This window comes from Gopherus evgoodei, chromosome 9, assembly GCF_007399415.2.
Source record: "Gopherus evgoodei ecotype Sinaloan lineage chromosome 9, rGopEvg1_v1.p, whole genome shotgun sequence".
In the NCBI taxonomy this organism is placed as follows: domain Eukaryota; kingdom Metazoa; phylum Chordata; order Testudines; family Testudinidae; genus Gopherus; species Gopherus evgoodei.
The window spans coordinates 43,460,145-43,476,536 of record NC_044330.1 but is presented as its reverse complement, the minus strand read 5'-3'; the positions used below and the strand labels follow the sequence as shown (position 1 = coordinate 43,476,536).

The window sequence follows — 16,392 nt, the reverse complement described above, 5'->3', positions numbered from 1 at the left end:
ATTTTTTTAAATGTAGCTTTTGTTTTGGAGATTGCACTACTGTTATTTTTCAGCCATTTTATGAAGAATTTAATATTATCAACATCAAAGTTAAGAAATCACAAAAGCAAGAAATACACAATACTGGGGAATAGCTAAAATGAAAAATCCTCAAGAACGTGTATTTGGTATGAAACAGTTTATTCTGCCTGCTGAGGATACACACCACCCACTCTAGTAAAAAGGGGAAATTCTTACCTTAGATGCCAAAATAGCATCTGCCCAATCCTCCTATTAGCAAGTGCTCTCTCTACCAGGAATCTGGAGAGGGCACAATCGAGAAAAGGTTCATATTTCAGAACTTGCACAAGCTGGAGAAGATACTGAGAGAGCTCTTCATCACTGGAAGGAGATGATAAAATCTCGTAAACAGCCAGGTAACTAGATTGATCGATTCTTGAGACACACAGTCTGCAACAATGGTAAGATCCACATCTAACAGGAAAGGTTTCCACCTTTCAGGCAAATGAGGAAGAAAAAATAATGCATGTAGGCTGAGTGTGAAACTGTCAAAGAGGTTCTAGAAGACCTTGAATAATAAGGAGCAACACCGTTATGATTAGAGCAGAAACTTCTGATGGAAATCAAGGGACATAAAATACTTTGGGTGAAATCTACTGAAATCAACAGGAATTTTTTCCAGTGTGTTTGTGTGAAGTCAGATTAACTGCCTTCAACGCTTCACAACAGATCAATGGCCCCTCTTTCAATTACTCTGACCGTGGAGATGGATCTAAGGCAACAGCTCAGGCTCACCCTGCCCCCTCACGTAATGCAAGAGGTATGACAGGAATGGACACTGAAATCACCTAAGAAAATAAACTTCAGCAACTCCCAATCCAGGTCTGTGAAACACAGTAAGCTGGTAAGGGTAAGGGTGACTAAATGGCCAAACTTGGTCTTTAGGGAAAAAATAGATGCTTAGTGATCAAAGGGAGTGCACTAAGTACAGTTCTGCCATTCCCAAGGATTTGATCCTTCACAGTTATCCAGATGTTGAAGTCATTCCTATGGCTCTAATGAGACAGTCAAGATGAGCTACAAGATCTCTGTGGGGCCTTACAATTCTGCCAGCCCTCTGCGAGGTTGCATTTGCATCTGCAGTTAAATGGGTAGCTCTATATTTATGCAACCACAGCATGCAAGATCTGAATTAAAATTTCCACCTACAATTATTTGAGGTTCAGCACCAATTTCACCTGGATAATTTTGCAATCAGGTAGTGCTAAAAAATGAAAATATGGCATGTTGGTTTAGAATGGCTCTCATAAAAAGATGTCAAGAGCAACCAAAATTTAAAACAAAAAAGTAAACAAACCAAAAAACTCCAGAACTAAAGTATTCAATAATTCATCCAAAAAGCCACCCAAATACCTTTCAGGCCCCATTTTTATAACTTAATTGTTCTGTATAATTGAAAAAAAATTATTCCTTCTCAAACATAACATACATCTTTCTAGGAAACCGTCTATTTCCAAGAGAAACAAACACTTGCATTCTCTATTTTTTATGTAGTAACTTTGTTGCTTTAGCGATGTCAGGGCATATCTGAACTCCCCCGCTGAACTTTCTAGATTTTACACTTCTGAATTGCTTATAGAACTCTTTACCCAAAAGAGAGACAAAGGAAAAATTAAAATTTTACAAGTTACTGAAAACTCAATTGTGACTGTTAGTAGAATGCTTAAGGTTTAATTTGGATAGAAGTATTGTAATCTGTTGTAGCATAAATTCCAACAAAGATAATACTTTATTTATAACTATTATTTTTTTGTAAGAAAGCCTAGAATACAAATATTTTTCTGCTGTCTGGTACGTTTAGCCTTCAAAAAAGACAACAAAGAGGTGACGTCCTAACAGTCTTCAAATATGTAAAGGATTGTTATAAGGAGGATGGTGATCAGTTGTTGTTCATATCCACTGAAGGTAGGACAAGAAGTAATCAGGTTAATTGGCAGCAAGGGAGATTTAGGTTAGACATTAGGAAAAACTTTCTAACTAAAATAGGTTACTAAGAAAGGTTGTGGAACCCCCATCATTGGAGGCTTTTAAAATAGGCAGACAAACACTTGTCAGGGATGGTCTAGATACACTTGGTTCTGCTTCAGCATGGGGGTGATTGACAAGATGACCTCTTAAGGTCCCTTCCAACCAATCTATTATTAACCACCATTTAGATTACATTTTCTTTACATTTTTACTTGAGGTATTTTATCAGGCATATAAAAAAAATCTGAAACTGAGTTGTTATATCCTGTTGAAGGGAATTCTGCTTTGGAGACATTACTAAGAATAATCATTCCAGATAACCAATTCAGCATCATTAGGTGAGACAGGGTTAACAGAGCAATTACTTGTTTACATTTGAAAGAAGTCAAAATATTTTGTCAATAACCTAGCCTTGACAATAATAAGCTGTTCATCACATATAAAGCTTAGGAGTCAAGGACAGGAGAAATGCAGTAATTCTGCAAATGATAAAGTTCAACTTATTGTGGAGCAAAATTTTTACAACAGCAGAAATGTACACTATAAAGGAAGAACTGCAAGCAAGAGAAACTACCTCTGAGAAGAAACTGAAGTCAACAACTCTACCAAATCTTAGCTTTTTATTAAATGGTACAGTGAGTAATTGGGCCACTATTTTCAGACACAGAGTAGCTGGTTTGTGATCCTCACAGTATTTCACTATCCATGTACTTCTTCCCATCATCAAAGGCCTCACATTATAGTGATTCTCCCATTGACTAAGGTCTTGTCTACACTACGGGGATAAGTCGACCTAAGTTGCGCAACTTTAATTACGTGAAAAACGTAGCTGGAGTCGACGTAGCTTAGGTCGACTTACTGTGGTGTCTACACCATGCTGCATTGTCGGGAGACGCTCTCCCGTTGACTTCCCTTACTCTTCTCATTCTGGTGGAGTACTGAGTCAATGGGAGAGAGCTCTGTGGTCAATTTAGCAGGTCTTTACTAAACCTGCTAAATCGACCGCTGGTGCATCGATCTCCACAGTGTGGATCCCCAGTAAGTGTAGATCCCTTAAGTAGGGAGGAAAGACATTTCCTTTTTTTGGGATAGAGGACACTGCCAGCCTCTTCTTGGAAGGGAAGGACATGAACCTTGTTCCCAGAATGGCAGTATACTGAGGTGTTAATGGGTTGACAGACTAGATTATAATTGGGCCATTCTAAAAGAGTTTATTTAATTGTTTGTATGTATTATTTTACTTGGGGATCCTTGTGTGGGAAAGAATGTGTTCTTAGACCATTTTTGAGTCTGAGTCCTTTCTTCTCTTGTAAAAAAGTAGAGTGCAATTCCCTCCCTCCCCCATAATACTTTTACAGCGGAACAATTACCATTACTTACCTCATTTGCTTTAAACAGCCCACTGCATACTCTCTCACATACTGGTCCGGATAATTGAAATCCAGTAACTCTAATGCTTCTCTAGGAGGCAATTTTGACCATATTTGAAGAAGAGCCTGAAGCTGTTTTAAAAACAATATCATCCACAGTCAGTCACCTGTTCAATACATAGCTGAGAAATTAGATGGACAGATTTTCCTGATGATAATTATTTGGAAGAAGATTATGGGGCTAGGTGGCTCAAAACCCAGGAAAACAACTTTTTGAAAAATTTCCCATTTTTCAGCTGTTCTTCTGGGGTTCTTTTGGTGGAGTTTTGTTTTCTGAAAACCTGGTTTTCAGTAAGTAAACAATGGTTTTAAAAAACAAAAAAATCAGATAACTAAAAATAAGATAAATGTTCTAAATGATTTCAGTAAAAAAAATTTGTAAAGTTTCGTGGAAAATTTCTTGAAAACATGAAAATTTTGATGAAGAAAAAGAAGATTTTTCACAAAAAGTTTAAGTGGTTTTTTTTGGGGGGGGGTGGACGAACAAAAAAGCTTTTCAGATTATACATTTTGGCCCATTCAAATTATGCAGCACATCTTTGGATGTAATCTGACTGCTCTGTACTAATGTCACTTTGGCTGCGAGTATAAGTGACCCAGGGAAGAACACCACAGTGAAGGATGATCCTGTAATGGTATGCAGATGACCTGGGTACTCAAATTCCATACACACTCCCTGCTACCAGCATAGTGGGAAAAGGAAACTATAGTCCATAGACCTAAAGCTACAGAACGTGGTTAATGAAAAGAGGGCATGGTCTGGATCCTAAGTTAGATTTTCATCCCCTAAAATGATCAGAGTAGCATCCAGTCTAACAGACCACAAGAAAGAAAAAATATGCACAGCACCACAAAGATCAGGGCAGTACAAATAAAAGCTTTAACCCAACTCAAAACATACCCCTTGACTTCGGTTCTGTACATTTTAGCTGTACTCCCGGGATCTGACCCTACAAGTTTAAATTAGTTATCCAGTAAGGTGCACAATTTTCCTGAGGGCTGCTTTTGTTAAAATATACACTTCATCATTATAAACTTCATAGTAGTGTCCAAAGGTCCCAAATATGTGATCAGGACCCCACTGTGCTAGACACTGTATATATACTCAGTAAAAAACTGTCACTTCTCCACAAATATCAGTGGGAGAAAAGGAACATAGATCTCTATTAAAGCTGAGGAACAGACAGATTTATCGACTTGCCCAAAGTCACATAAGAAGCCTGTGACATCACTGGGAGTTGATTCCAGCTGCCTTAACCGCAAGACTATCCTCCTTCCCTAATTCATGCTACAGCTGCAGAATTGATGTAAACTGCTACACGCCTGCAAACAGAAGCATTATTTCTCAAACTGGTTAAGGGGCATGCATTTCTATAATTTGAAAATATGAAATATTTATTAAAATAACAGAAGTTGATCCAATTCTAGCTCACAGTTACCTATAACACTATGAGCGATTAGTAAAATTAGTGAAGTTTTACTGCCCTTGTTATTTTTATCCCTTATGGTAGATCTAGCCCTGACCAAGTATATATGAATAAAGATCTGTTAGTACAAGAAACACTAGAGAACATATTAGAATAATTGAGGAAATAGATCTATAAAAGTCTCTGAAAGGAAGTGATCATATTATCAGAACACTGTTTTGCTTTTACTAAATTAAAATATAAGCACTTTAAAAATTAATCTGCCCCCTGAAAATACCTTTTCTAATGCATATATCCATGTAGTATGTATGCATATATCCATGTAGAGACAGTATGCATTGTCAGTTTAAATCAGCAACCCAGCAGGGATCTAAATGGGATATCAACACTACATTTTTATTTATTTATTTATTTATTTTATTTACTTTTCTTTTGTGGAAAGCAGCATCTATACTAAAAAACCCTTCCTGTTAGTAGGAGAATACAAATATTTCACAATGGAAAGGACCACTTATTCAGTAAATGCTGAATGATGAAAGTAATTTACATGTTCTTGCTCTGATTAGTGAATCCGTTTATCCTCAAAGTGAGATTTCCACTTTCCACTGCATGTCAGATCAGAGCTGAATGGTTTCACTCAAATATACCAAATGTGTACTTATTTTGTAATGTTAATTACTATCCAGGGCCATCATTTACAATTTAAGTGGCCACATTCCATGCTGATTTATATCCTGTGTAATCTCATTGACAGGTTGCCGGGGATGCACATCAATTAAAAAAAAAATTAGCTCAAATGCCCATGTTACAATCCCTGAGGAGAAAAACAATCAATGTTTCAGTCAGTGAGGTTATTTTCAGTAACACAGACTGGCGAGAAGAATTGATATTTGTAGGTTTCAGAATGATTGAAAGATAGTACAAAAATTTTCTGGAATATAAATACTGCTTTGCCACAGAAATATATATTCAAACCAGATATTCAGCCCAGAGATGGGAATATCCAGTCATACTATTTCCCTCCGTCAGGGAGCAGCATGACATAGGAGCTGAAGTACCACAACCACTTGTGCTGGAACTCTAAAAATACAGTGATGCTGACACACCAAAGCAAGTGCTGAGCACCAACAAACACAGGTACTGAAGCACTGACAACATAGGCACCTCATCACTTAAACACCAAAACAAATACGCCAGAGCACCAGTGGAGGTGCTGAACCATCAAAAACACAGAGACCTACATGTTGAAGCAGATAAAAATCCCAGATGCTGATATGTCATGGCTGAATGTTGATCTCAATGGTACCTCTGAAAATCAGGACACTTATTAAAATGTATAAATATGGTTTTAGGTGCTCAATTTTAAGCAACTAAGTTTGAAAATTATAGCCCTATACTACTCAAATCTTAGCTTAAGCAATAATTTAAAATATTTATTTCCTACAACTTAGACTATGACTGCATTAAATTGTTAAAATTAAAGACAATGGGTATTAAAGCAGGAAATGTTAACTGATGTGACCTTAGAGGAAGCAAGAGCTAGATGACTTGTGAAAGAGCCAAGAAAATTCCAAAAATACAGTCTGCTCTTGTTTACATTCCTCTTCTGAATCTGCATGAGGAGGGAAGTGTAGGCCAACTAGCTCAATGTCCCAGGTGAGCATCTGCTGATCAAAATGTGAAGGTCAAAGGACATCAGATGTACTAGTCACATCTGGATAATTTTTCCTTTCTTAAATCCATTTTTAAAAAACACATCTGCAGAACTATTAGGACAATGGGGAAGTTTATTTGGAAGTTTTCCAAACATTTAAGAATCCTTACATCTAGAGTACTGTATTTTTATTTAAATGTGCTCTTTTCAATATCAACCATGTTCAAAAATACAAAACAAAACAAATCAGTGCATGAAAACTAAATGAGATTAAGCACTCATTCCTGTGACAGAAAGGCTATATTCACACTGCAGCTGGGAGGTGTGATTCCTAGTGCAGGCAGACAGACTCATGCTAGCTCAGCTTGAGGTAGCACACTAAAATAGCTGTGTGCTGGTTGTAGAACTGGCAGCGGCTCACCCTACCAGACCAAGCTCAGACCCAGGGAGTCGAGCAGGCTTGGACTTGGGCAGCTAGCCTGAGCCACCGGCCGTTCGGCAACATCCACACTGGCACACTAGCTCAACTCCAGCCAGTGAGAGTCTATCTACCTCTTGATGGGAATCACACCTCCCTGCTGCATTGTACACATGCCTTAGAATCTCACATACATGAAGACAATACCAGGGGCATTACACCAAGAAGTGAGGATTCTCAAATCTCAGTGCTGCTAAGGTTCTAGAAGAGATACAAAAAAGGATTGAATGACACCTGAAATCTGACTGGTCTTTATATTGGTTTGAAACTCTTGCTTTTCACTAGTCAATGAACATATATGCACCAAGAATTCTTTCCAAGTGAGACGTCTTTACCACATTAAGCAATATGGTTGAATTAAAAACTCTATATTTTTATTTAAAATTGTTTGACATTTCAAAATACCCAATTGAGTTGTCTTTTTTTAATCTCCTCCCAGAGGATAACATCCTACTGAGAGTGGATAGGTTAACTTGGATGATCTGTTTAATAAGATCTGGGGTCTGCTTTCCACACACATTCTCTACAAATCCCTCACTTAACCAAGTTCTCCCATCCTGCTGCTGGGCCAAGGTAAGAGCCTTTGGTATTCACGAGGCACCTCAGCAACAATAAGGGCAATTACTTGGACAAATTCATTCTGGATGACTGTTCAGCTGTAACATTTACAAGAATGTAGTATGTAAAAGAAATAGTAAAATTAAATTACATTATTTTCTGAGAGCTACTGTTGGTGTATTTTATTTGTTATTTTCAGAACATCTAAAATAATTTATTACAGTAAGATGTTCTGCTGTTAACAATATTATACAATTTCTTGAGACTAGATTCTGACTGCAAATAGCAAAATTTTAAAACACCCAGAAAAATAGTTTTGATCACATTTAGTGACAACTGCTGTTAAAAATCTTCTTCGCACCACATGTCAGATTCAGTGCAATGTCTGTTGCCAGTAAAAGACATTATTCAAACATCTGATGTCAAGAAATTACTGTATTTTACACAGCGGGAATTAGTTGATGCTGTTGTGATGGTCCTTGGCCATAACATAACATTTATTTTAAAATTGGCGAACATTAACTACTATAAGATATAACTTTTGAGGTACGGTAGAACCTCTTAATTTTTGCAATTCACACAAAAGTGGCAGTCTCTCTCCTTTAACAGATTTAATAACAGAGGTCAGTAATGAGGAATCATTAAGTAATACTTCATTACTTTTGTAAAATATACTACAGTATATTTATTAACACATTAATTATTATAACCAATATTACTAAACTACAACTGTGAAATTAAATAAGCTAAATACATTTTGGGATGCATTACTTGTCCTTTTTTTTATTTGAATTACTTTCTAAAACTCAATTCAGGAGACTAAATTTGACAATGTCCTTCTAATATCAAACAACAAATTGGAAGTTCAGATGTTCATCCAAAATGCTTCAGTATTTTTTTAAAATGTGCTTCACAAAGAGAGCGTGTGGGATATTAGTATTTGCAGTATTGCTAGTATTTGTAACCTACAATTACCTCTTATCTTTATTCTGTACAAATACATTTACTGTGTATAGCTCTGGAAGTCTTATATGCACAAAACGCTCTTTAGATAAAGAAGCCTTCTTAAAATAAATTGTGTATGCAAAAAGAACAGGCATACTTGTGGCACCTTAGAGACTAACAAATTTATTTCAGCATAAGCTTTTGTGAGCTACAGCTCACTTCTTTGGATGCATAGAATGGAACATACAGACAGGAGATATTTATACATACAGAGAACATGAAAAGGTGGAAGTATGCATACCAACAGAAAGAGTGTGTATGCAGTTTGAGTGAAACTGATCTGAGTGCAGAGGGACCACACAAGGTCCTGTATACCACACAAATGTGACAAACCTTTAATGAATATCTTATGTGGTGCCTGAGACCTTGCATAGTTCCCCTGTATGGGATCTATTACAACCTAATCGAGTAAGAGTCTTGTTTAAACAACTGTTTCATTTTTAATCCAAACTGAAGTTATATTATCCTGAAAAGAGATTTTTAATAATTATTTTTCTGTTTTTCCATTCAGTGCAAGGTCCCTACTACATGTCTGGGGCAGTGCACAACGTCTGTACAAACACATAACAAACATTCATGAACGCCACACAACATTCTTTTATGGGCCAAATGTGATTTATAATTTATAAAACTCATTTAGCCACTGCCACAGGGCTAACTCTCCCACTTTTCCAACACTGAGAGGCCCTATCCAAAGCAGATCAATATGATTCTGCTGCACTGAGAATAGGGTGGCAAGATTCTGGGACTACATGCCGGGGAGCCCTTGACTTCTGCATGCCAAGAAGCTCAGCTCTTTATTACTGACCCAGCATAAAAGGAAAGCACGGGAGTGAGAGAAATACTATCAGACACACAGCTCTGAGGATTTCAGAGCCATTTCTCTTCATGGAAGCGTGCTTCAAGTGTTGTGGATGCTACTGCAGCCACAGAGTATGGCATAGAGGATTCCTTCCTCCCACTCCAGGGGACTCCACTGAGCCAAGCCTGATTTAAGACTGGCATGGGGGACAGAATCTGCTCTTTATTTCTTATTCTTAATATAAATACATAACAGAGTAATAACAAAAAATATACATATTTCACAGCCAAGTATGCCCCTGCTTCTGCAAACACTTGCCCAGTGAGTAACTTTAGGCACATGAGAACTCCCATTGAATTAAATGGACCTATTCATGCGGATGAATGCTTGCAGGAAATAACATCTTAAACATTTTAGAATAGAAAAACGGTTAAACGGTATCCGTAGGACCAGCTGGGGCACCCTCTTCAGTGTTGCACTCAGACGTCAGTATATCCGGCGCCGCCAGTCCTACGCCCTCTCAGTTCCTTCTTGCCAGGAACTCTGACAGAGGGGTAGGAGGGCGGGAAATGGAATGGAATGGACGTGAGTAATGCATCTCGAAGAACAGTTACGAAACATAGGTAACCATTTTTCTTCTTCAAGTGCTTGTTCATGTCGATTCCATTCTAGGTGACTCATAAGCAATATCCATGGAAGTGGGCTTGGAGTTCATGGTCTTGCAGCTTGCAGCACTGCTCTGCCAAAGCCAGCATCGTCTTGAGCTTGCTGGGCAAGTGCATAATGAGAAGTGAATGTGTGGACAGACGACCAGGTAGCAACCCTACAGATCTCTTGGACAGGTACTTGTGCCAGGAAGGTGCTGACAACACTTGTTCCCTAGTCGAGTGTGCTGTCAGGAGCACTGGCGGAGGCACCTTCGCCAGCTTATAGCAGTAGCAGGTACAGGCTGTGATCCAGGATGAAATCCTCTGAGCAGACACTGCGGGTGACCTTTCATTCTGTCTGTCAACACAAAGAACAATTGTGTTGACTTACGGAACAGCTCTATTCTACCTACGTAGAAGGCCAGTGAAGATCGACCTACCTTGGAACAGCGGATGGAAAGCTGAGATAGCAGCCAGTTGGACCTTGATCAATGACAGGGACAAACCTTGGAGTTTGAAGTGCAGCAGATAATCCAGGGTCTCCTGCAGTGGGACCTGTTCAGCCCAAATACGCCATTCTGAGGCCCAGCACATGAACTTATTCCATTTGGACAGGTAAGTCACTTTGGCAGAGGGTTTCCTGTTACCCAGTAAGACCTGCTGAACACGGGATGAGCAAGCCTGTTGGTCCGGCTTAGCCATGCAGTAGTCAAGCCATCAAGTGCAGCACCATCAAAAGGCTGCCGTGGTTCTGGGACAGCAGATCTGGCCAGATGCAGTGGGGCGGCTACTGAAAGACTCAGCAATGGTGCCGAACCAGTGCTGGCGAGGCCACGCGGGGGCTATTAGGATAATTCTCGCCCTGTCTTGCTTGATCTTCAGAAGGACCCTGAGAATCATCAGCACTGGCCAAAAGGCATACATCACTGCCTCTGACCAAGGAATGAGAAAGACGTCTGACAGGGAAGCCCTGTCCATCCTCTGGATCGAACAGAACACCAGTTCTGCTCAGAGTCCCTCACCTCTGGGAAATTATGCTGACAGCCTCCGGATGGAGCAACCACTCATGAAGAGATGAGCAAGTCCTGTTGAGGTGATCTGCCAAGACATTGTTGGTCCTGTTGGGATCCGGGAAGTGGGTGGGCAGAAAGGACCTCCCCCAGCCTAAGGGGAGGATCCACAAGGTCCGGGATCTCAATTAAGTACGGGGGACAACTAAAGCTATAACAGGGACAGGAGTGAGGTCACAGGGCTAAACGAAGGGAACCTGATAGGGACACTGAGCAGAGAACCCTGGACTTTGCCCACTGCTCACTGAAGGTATCAAGGGAGTCAGCAGACACTGCCCAGAGGAACTCTGCCAGGATGTGTGAGTGGACAAAGGATCAGAAATAGGCCCTGCAGTTGCAGAAAACCCCATCAGCCAACCTCCTCTCTCTGGTCTACATGGCCAATTTGGCCAGTGTTAGAAGGAGGTTGACAAAGAGGTCCTGTGACTTTGTGGGGACACGGATAGAGAGTGCATAGATAAGGAGGTGAGGGGAAAAGTGCAGCCAAAAGTGTAACAGGATATCTAAGAGAAAACGGAAGAGGGGCTGCAACCTGGTGCACTTCAGATACACATGCGCCAGGTCTCCCTCACGCTGCAGAAAAGACAGGTGTCTGGGACAGGGGTGAACTGCGCCAAGAACATGCTTGTGCTCATGGCTCTATGAAGGAGCCGCCAACTAGTATACCCAGTGGGCTTTGGGACCACAGTGGGATATAGGCTGGCCCACCGGGGGTTCCTCACCCTCCAGAGGTGGTAGGAGGTCCCCCACTCATGTTGGGGTGGAACGTAAGGGTGAGGACATGAAGGGTGTTGAGCATGCACAGATGTTTCCTCGGCACAGTTCAGAAACAGACTGGCTGCAAGTTGTGCGGCCAGCTCACAGTGAAGGGGTAGGATGGTCAGGTAGGGACACAGGGCAGGGGCCTGATGAAAAGGTCCGGGGGGCCCAGGGTGTAGGGTGGGCTGGGGGTGCCCTCCTGCAGGACCCAGTCAAGATATGCCCAAGCAGTGGGCTGTAAAGCAGCCCTCACCTTCTGAAGTATATGCTGGGGAGTACAATGTCTGGAGAACTCCATGAGCTGAGCGAGCGTCAGAGGAGCCAACCTGTCTCCCTGGTCGTAGTCCAGGTGGTCTCCAAGTCTAGTGACTACTGCCAGGACCAGCCTCTGTTGCACCAAGGTGAACTTTTTAACCCATGCAACCTCACATCAGTCTACTCTGAAAAGAGACTGTTTCCATTGAATGGGAGGTCCTGGATAGAGGTCTGCATCTCTTGGGACAGGCCGGCGGTCTGAAGCCAGGAGCTGCACCTCATGACCACCGCTGCCATGATCACCCTAGCCACTGTATCCCATGCCATCTGGAGAAAGCACCTCAGTGCCCTCCTCCACCAGGGTGCTGAATTCTTGGACCAGATCCTGAGGGAGGGACTCCTTGAACTTACGGAGAGAGTCCCATAAGTTAAAATTGTACCTGCCTAAGAAGGCCTGATAGTTTGCCACCCGGAATTGCATGCTGTCTGTTGAATAAATTTTTCTCTTCAAAAGATCCAGTTTTTTGGCCTCTTTATTTTTGGGAGTTCAACTAGTTTGCCCCTACTTGTCCTTTTCATTGGCCATGGAGACAACCAGCGAACCTGGAGGTGGGTGGGTATAAAGGTACTTGAACCTTTGGCCAGGACAAAGTACTTCTTTTTGGCCCTTTTGGAGGTGGGAGGGATGGATGATGGGGTTTGCCAGAGGGCCTTGACAATTTTCAGGACCCCGTCATGCACTGGTAGTGCAACACGTGCCGGGGTAGAGGCTGAGAAGATATTGAACAAGGTGTCCGCTTGTTCTGCCATCCCCTCCACCTCTAACCCAAGTTCTTGGCCACCGTTGAAGCAGGGCCTGGTGTTCCTTAAAATCGTCCAGCCGGCTGGCCCCTTGAGGGTCCCATGACCGCCTCATCCAGGGACGAGAACAACAACTGTACCGCTGGGGTAGGCTCTGGGTCATCATCCCTCATGGGGTAGGGGATTTTTGGGGTTGGTTCTGTTTCCTATAGCCCGACCTCTGAGCGGGTCTCATGCACGGAGCCCGGTGCTGCCAGCTGTTGCTCCAAGGCAGCGGCAGACGAGTGGTGTGAAAGGGGCATCATCATCACCAGCATGTCCCATGAACTCCCATAAGGCCACTGTGCTGGCCACTGGCCATGCTGCCAGGGCAGCGCCATAGACGCTGATGCAGCATCAGGTGCCCATTCACACTGGTGGAGTCTTGGCAGAGGCTTGAATTGCCTTTCTGTGCCGGAGGCAGCTGCTGTGGGGATCGCTTACAGGCATAGGCCTGTTACAGTCTACACAGGGCTTAAATTCCGGAGACCAGGCATGCCCCACCTAGGGCAAAGTCCCCACTACTCTTACCTTTTGACTCCTAACTACACTTAACACCTACTTAACACTGACTACTATAAACCACTATTTACAAGACCCTAAAGCTCAAAGTCAGAAGAGACAAAACCGCTAGCCCTTGCTATGCAAGGAAGGTGCTACAACTAACCATCATGGGAGGTAAGAAGGAACTGAGAGGTCATAGGGTTGGTGGTACCTGATATACCAATGCATAAGCATGGCACTCAAGGGGGCACCACAGCTGGACCTACAGATACTGCTAAGGCTAAATCTCCAATGACTGTGCATGTGGGCATGCGCACGCCTAGAACAGAATGGACATGAGCAAGCACTTGAAGAAGAATTTTGTCTTCCTCACAAATATAGGTTACTAATGTTGCCAAATACATTACTCAATTGCCAAGTCATCCCCTTCTCTACATTAGCAAAAAATATACCACATTCCTTCCAGAAAGTGCACATTAAGATACATGATAAATGGCAAAAATACATAACGTTATCTATATTATCTTAGGCATTTTATTTTAAAATATTTTTAAAATGAAGTGCCATGTCATTTAATCTATTTTTCTCTAATCTTTATTTCCAAATAAAAAACCTATTCTAAGTAATGTGGACCTGTCAATTCATTTCCTACAATTGTTTAGTCATTGACCTGTGGTGAGCATACCCCAAAGCCCCTTCCTTACATTCTCATCTTTATGGGTAATATATACCACTTTAAAATATTCTTAACATACTAAATAAAAACAAATCAAAAGCTTAAGTGAACAGTAGATGTGCAAGAGCATATTGGAATGAATAAACAATGTGAGAGAATTCATGTGTACAAAAGAATGCAAGAGGGTGAAGAATGAGTGGGTGATACATATAACTAGTCTCGAGTTCACTGCTGTAAACCATTCAATTGCAAGTTTAGAGGGTGAAAATCAAATTACTTTAATAGCTTCAAGAGTAACTTAAGGCATGTTGGAAAGAAGGACATAATGGAAGAAAACAGATCTTCCAGAATAGAGCATATGTTCTCCTGAGGCTCTTTGCTACCTAGACCCTGGAGCAACATTTTAATTGGACTGTCCAATCAAAAGGCCCGCATGATATGTAAAGTCGATAGTGATGGTGGTGGGGGAAAGAGGGTTTCCACATAGTGGATGAATGGGTTTCTCAGTCTCCTAAAAAAGGTTACAAGTTTTATAGTAAGTGGAGGAATACCAGGTTCGATTCAGAAACTATTTGGAACACATGTTTATACTGTGATCATTATGCTCCATAAAACATAGTTGATTTTTAGCACAAACATTTTAAAGGTAAATAGTGTGTCTTTCAAATTATTAGTATGGTAAGTTAGTATGATAGCTTACTATAATACTGCCAATTATATCCACAGATGACAGATATAATCTTAGTGTGATGGTCTCTAAAATCACAAATGCCAAGTTAGTATGATAGCTTACTATAATACTGCCAATTATATCCACAGATGACAGATACAATCTTAGTGTGATGGCCTCTAAAATCACAAATGCCATTCAATGCATGGCTCCAGTAATAGTAAATTTTAAATTAAAGCAAGCAGACATACTGTAACAAGCATCTGGTTCTCTATTAGTGTGTTGGATCTGTTAAGGCTGTCTGGGTCTGTATAGTTTTGCCTTGGCCACTGCAATAGTAAGCTTTTTTTTTTTTTTTTTTTTTTTTTGAGTACACAGAAGGTCTAGGCAAAATTCCAAAAAAAAAAAAAAAATAGAAATCCATTATTTTTGCTACATTTACACTTTTAAATCAGTCTGAGAAACAGAAATATTATGACGACTATGAAATCCATATACTTTTCCTATACAAAGTTACAAACAACATTGTTCCACAACTTAAAAATTTAAATGGTCTACAGCTATCTAGCTATTACTAGATAGTTCCATAACAGAGGAGGATCTCACATTAGAATCACCTTAGAAAAATAAACATTTCATTCAGAAACCAGAATTCCACAAGTATCAGTTCATTTCAATAACTCAGAGAATATAGCAACTGAATTCAGAACAATTATATACTCCACTAATATTAAACACTGACAAAGTATAGTTTTTTAGTCATGAATCCAGTTGTGCATTGCTATGCAAATTGAGGAGAGTCATTCTAAAGCTATCACACACATTTCTACCAATTTTCAACAAGCATTACAGGACTAGGATTCTATCTGGGATGATATGAAAAATGTAGACATATGAATTAAAGTATTAGAACAGACTCGTATACCAAAATATCTGATACATTGAAACTAAAATGAGGATGACGCAATCTGTTTGACAAAATGCAATCTTAGCTTGATATTAACATCAAAACTTGAAGCCCCAATTATCTCTATTGCAGCTTTAGGAACAGCTTACTCAAGCAAGTAGTCTCACTGAAGTGAGTGACACTATACTTTGGAGCAAGATATTTAATTGAAAAATAATTGTTTTCTCCAATAACTATATATTAGCTGGTTTGAACCATCAGTTTTTCCACAAAGTTCCAAAGATTTTACCATCTGAAAAAGTACAGTCAATCTAAACCTAAGTTTTTGGACTTGCAGTTTTAATCAAGGCCCTGATCCTGGAAATGCTTAGGCACATGCTCAAAGTTGACCAGATGTATGTTTTTAGGATCATGGCCTAAAATTGGGACATGGAGAGAACTAAAGAAAATATGGAGGGGAATAAAACAATTTAACTGTGTCAATCTTATTTCTCTTTTGCGTCCCTGGGCTTGTCTACCACTCTCCTTTCCAGTCGCTGGTGGATTATGGAGACATCCTCTTAGAAATAATTTGAAAGCTTTGTCAACTCAGAGCACACTATCTGCCTGAAGTTTTTTGAGAAAAAAGTGCTTGGGAACTGGTTTTTCATGTTTAACTTTTAAATTAGTATTAAAATCTGGC

General features: G+C 40.4%; 1 protein-coding gene across 4 annotated transcripts in view; it reads right to left on the bottom strand.

Annotated features, from left to right (window-relative positions):
- Positions 1-16,392, bottom strand: part of PIK3CB (phosphatidylinositol-4,5-bisphosphate 3-kinase catalytic subunit beta) — a 213,577-nt gene that overhangs the window by 43,520 nt on the left and 153,665 nt on the right. For all 4 annotated transcript variants that reach the window (XM_030575228.1, XM_030575229.1, XM_030575227.1 and 1 more), the window contains 2 exons: positions 3,409-3,530; positions 238-381 (listed from right to left, as the gene is read on the bottom strand). In XM_030575228.1, the coding sequence (XP_030431088.1) occupies positions 238-381; positions 3,409-3,530 (266 nt within the window). The remainder of the gene's footprint in view (positions 1-237; positions 382-3,408; positions 3,531-16,392) is intronic.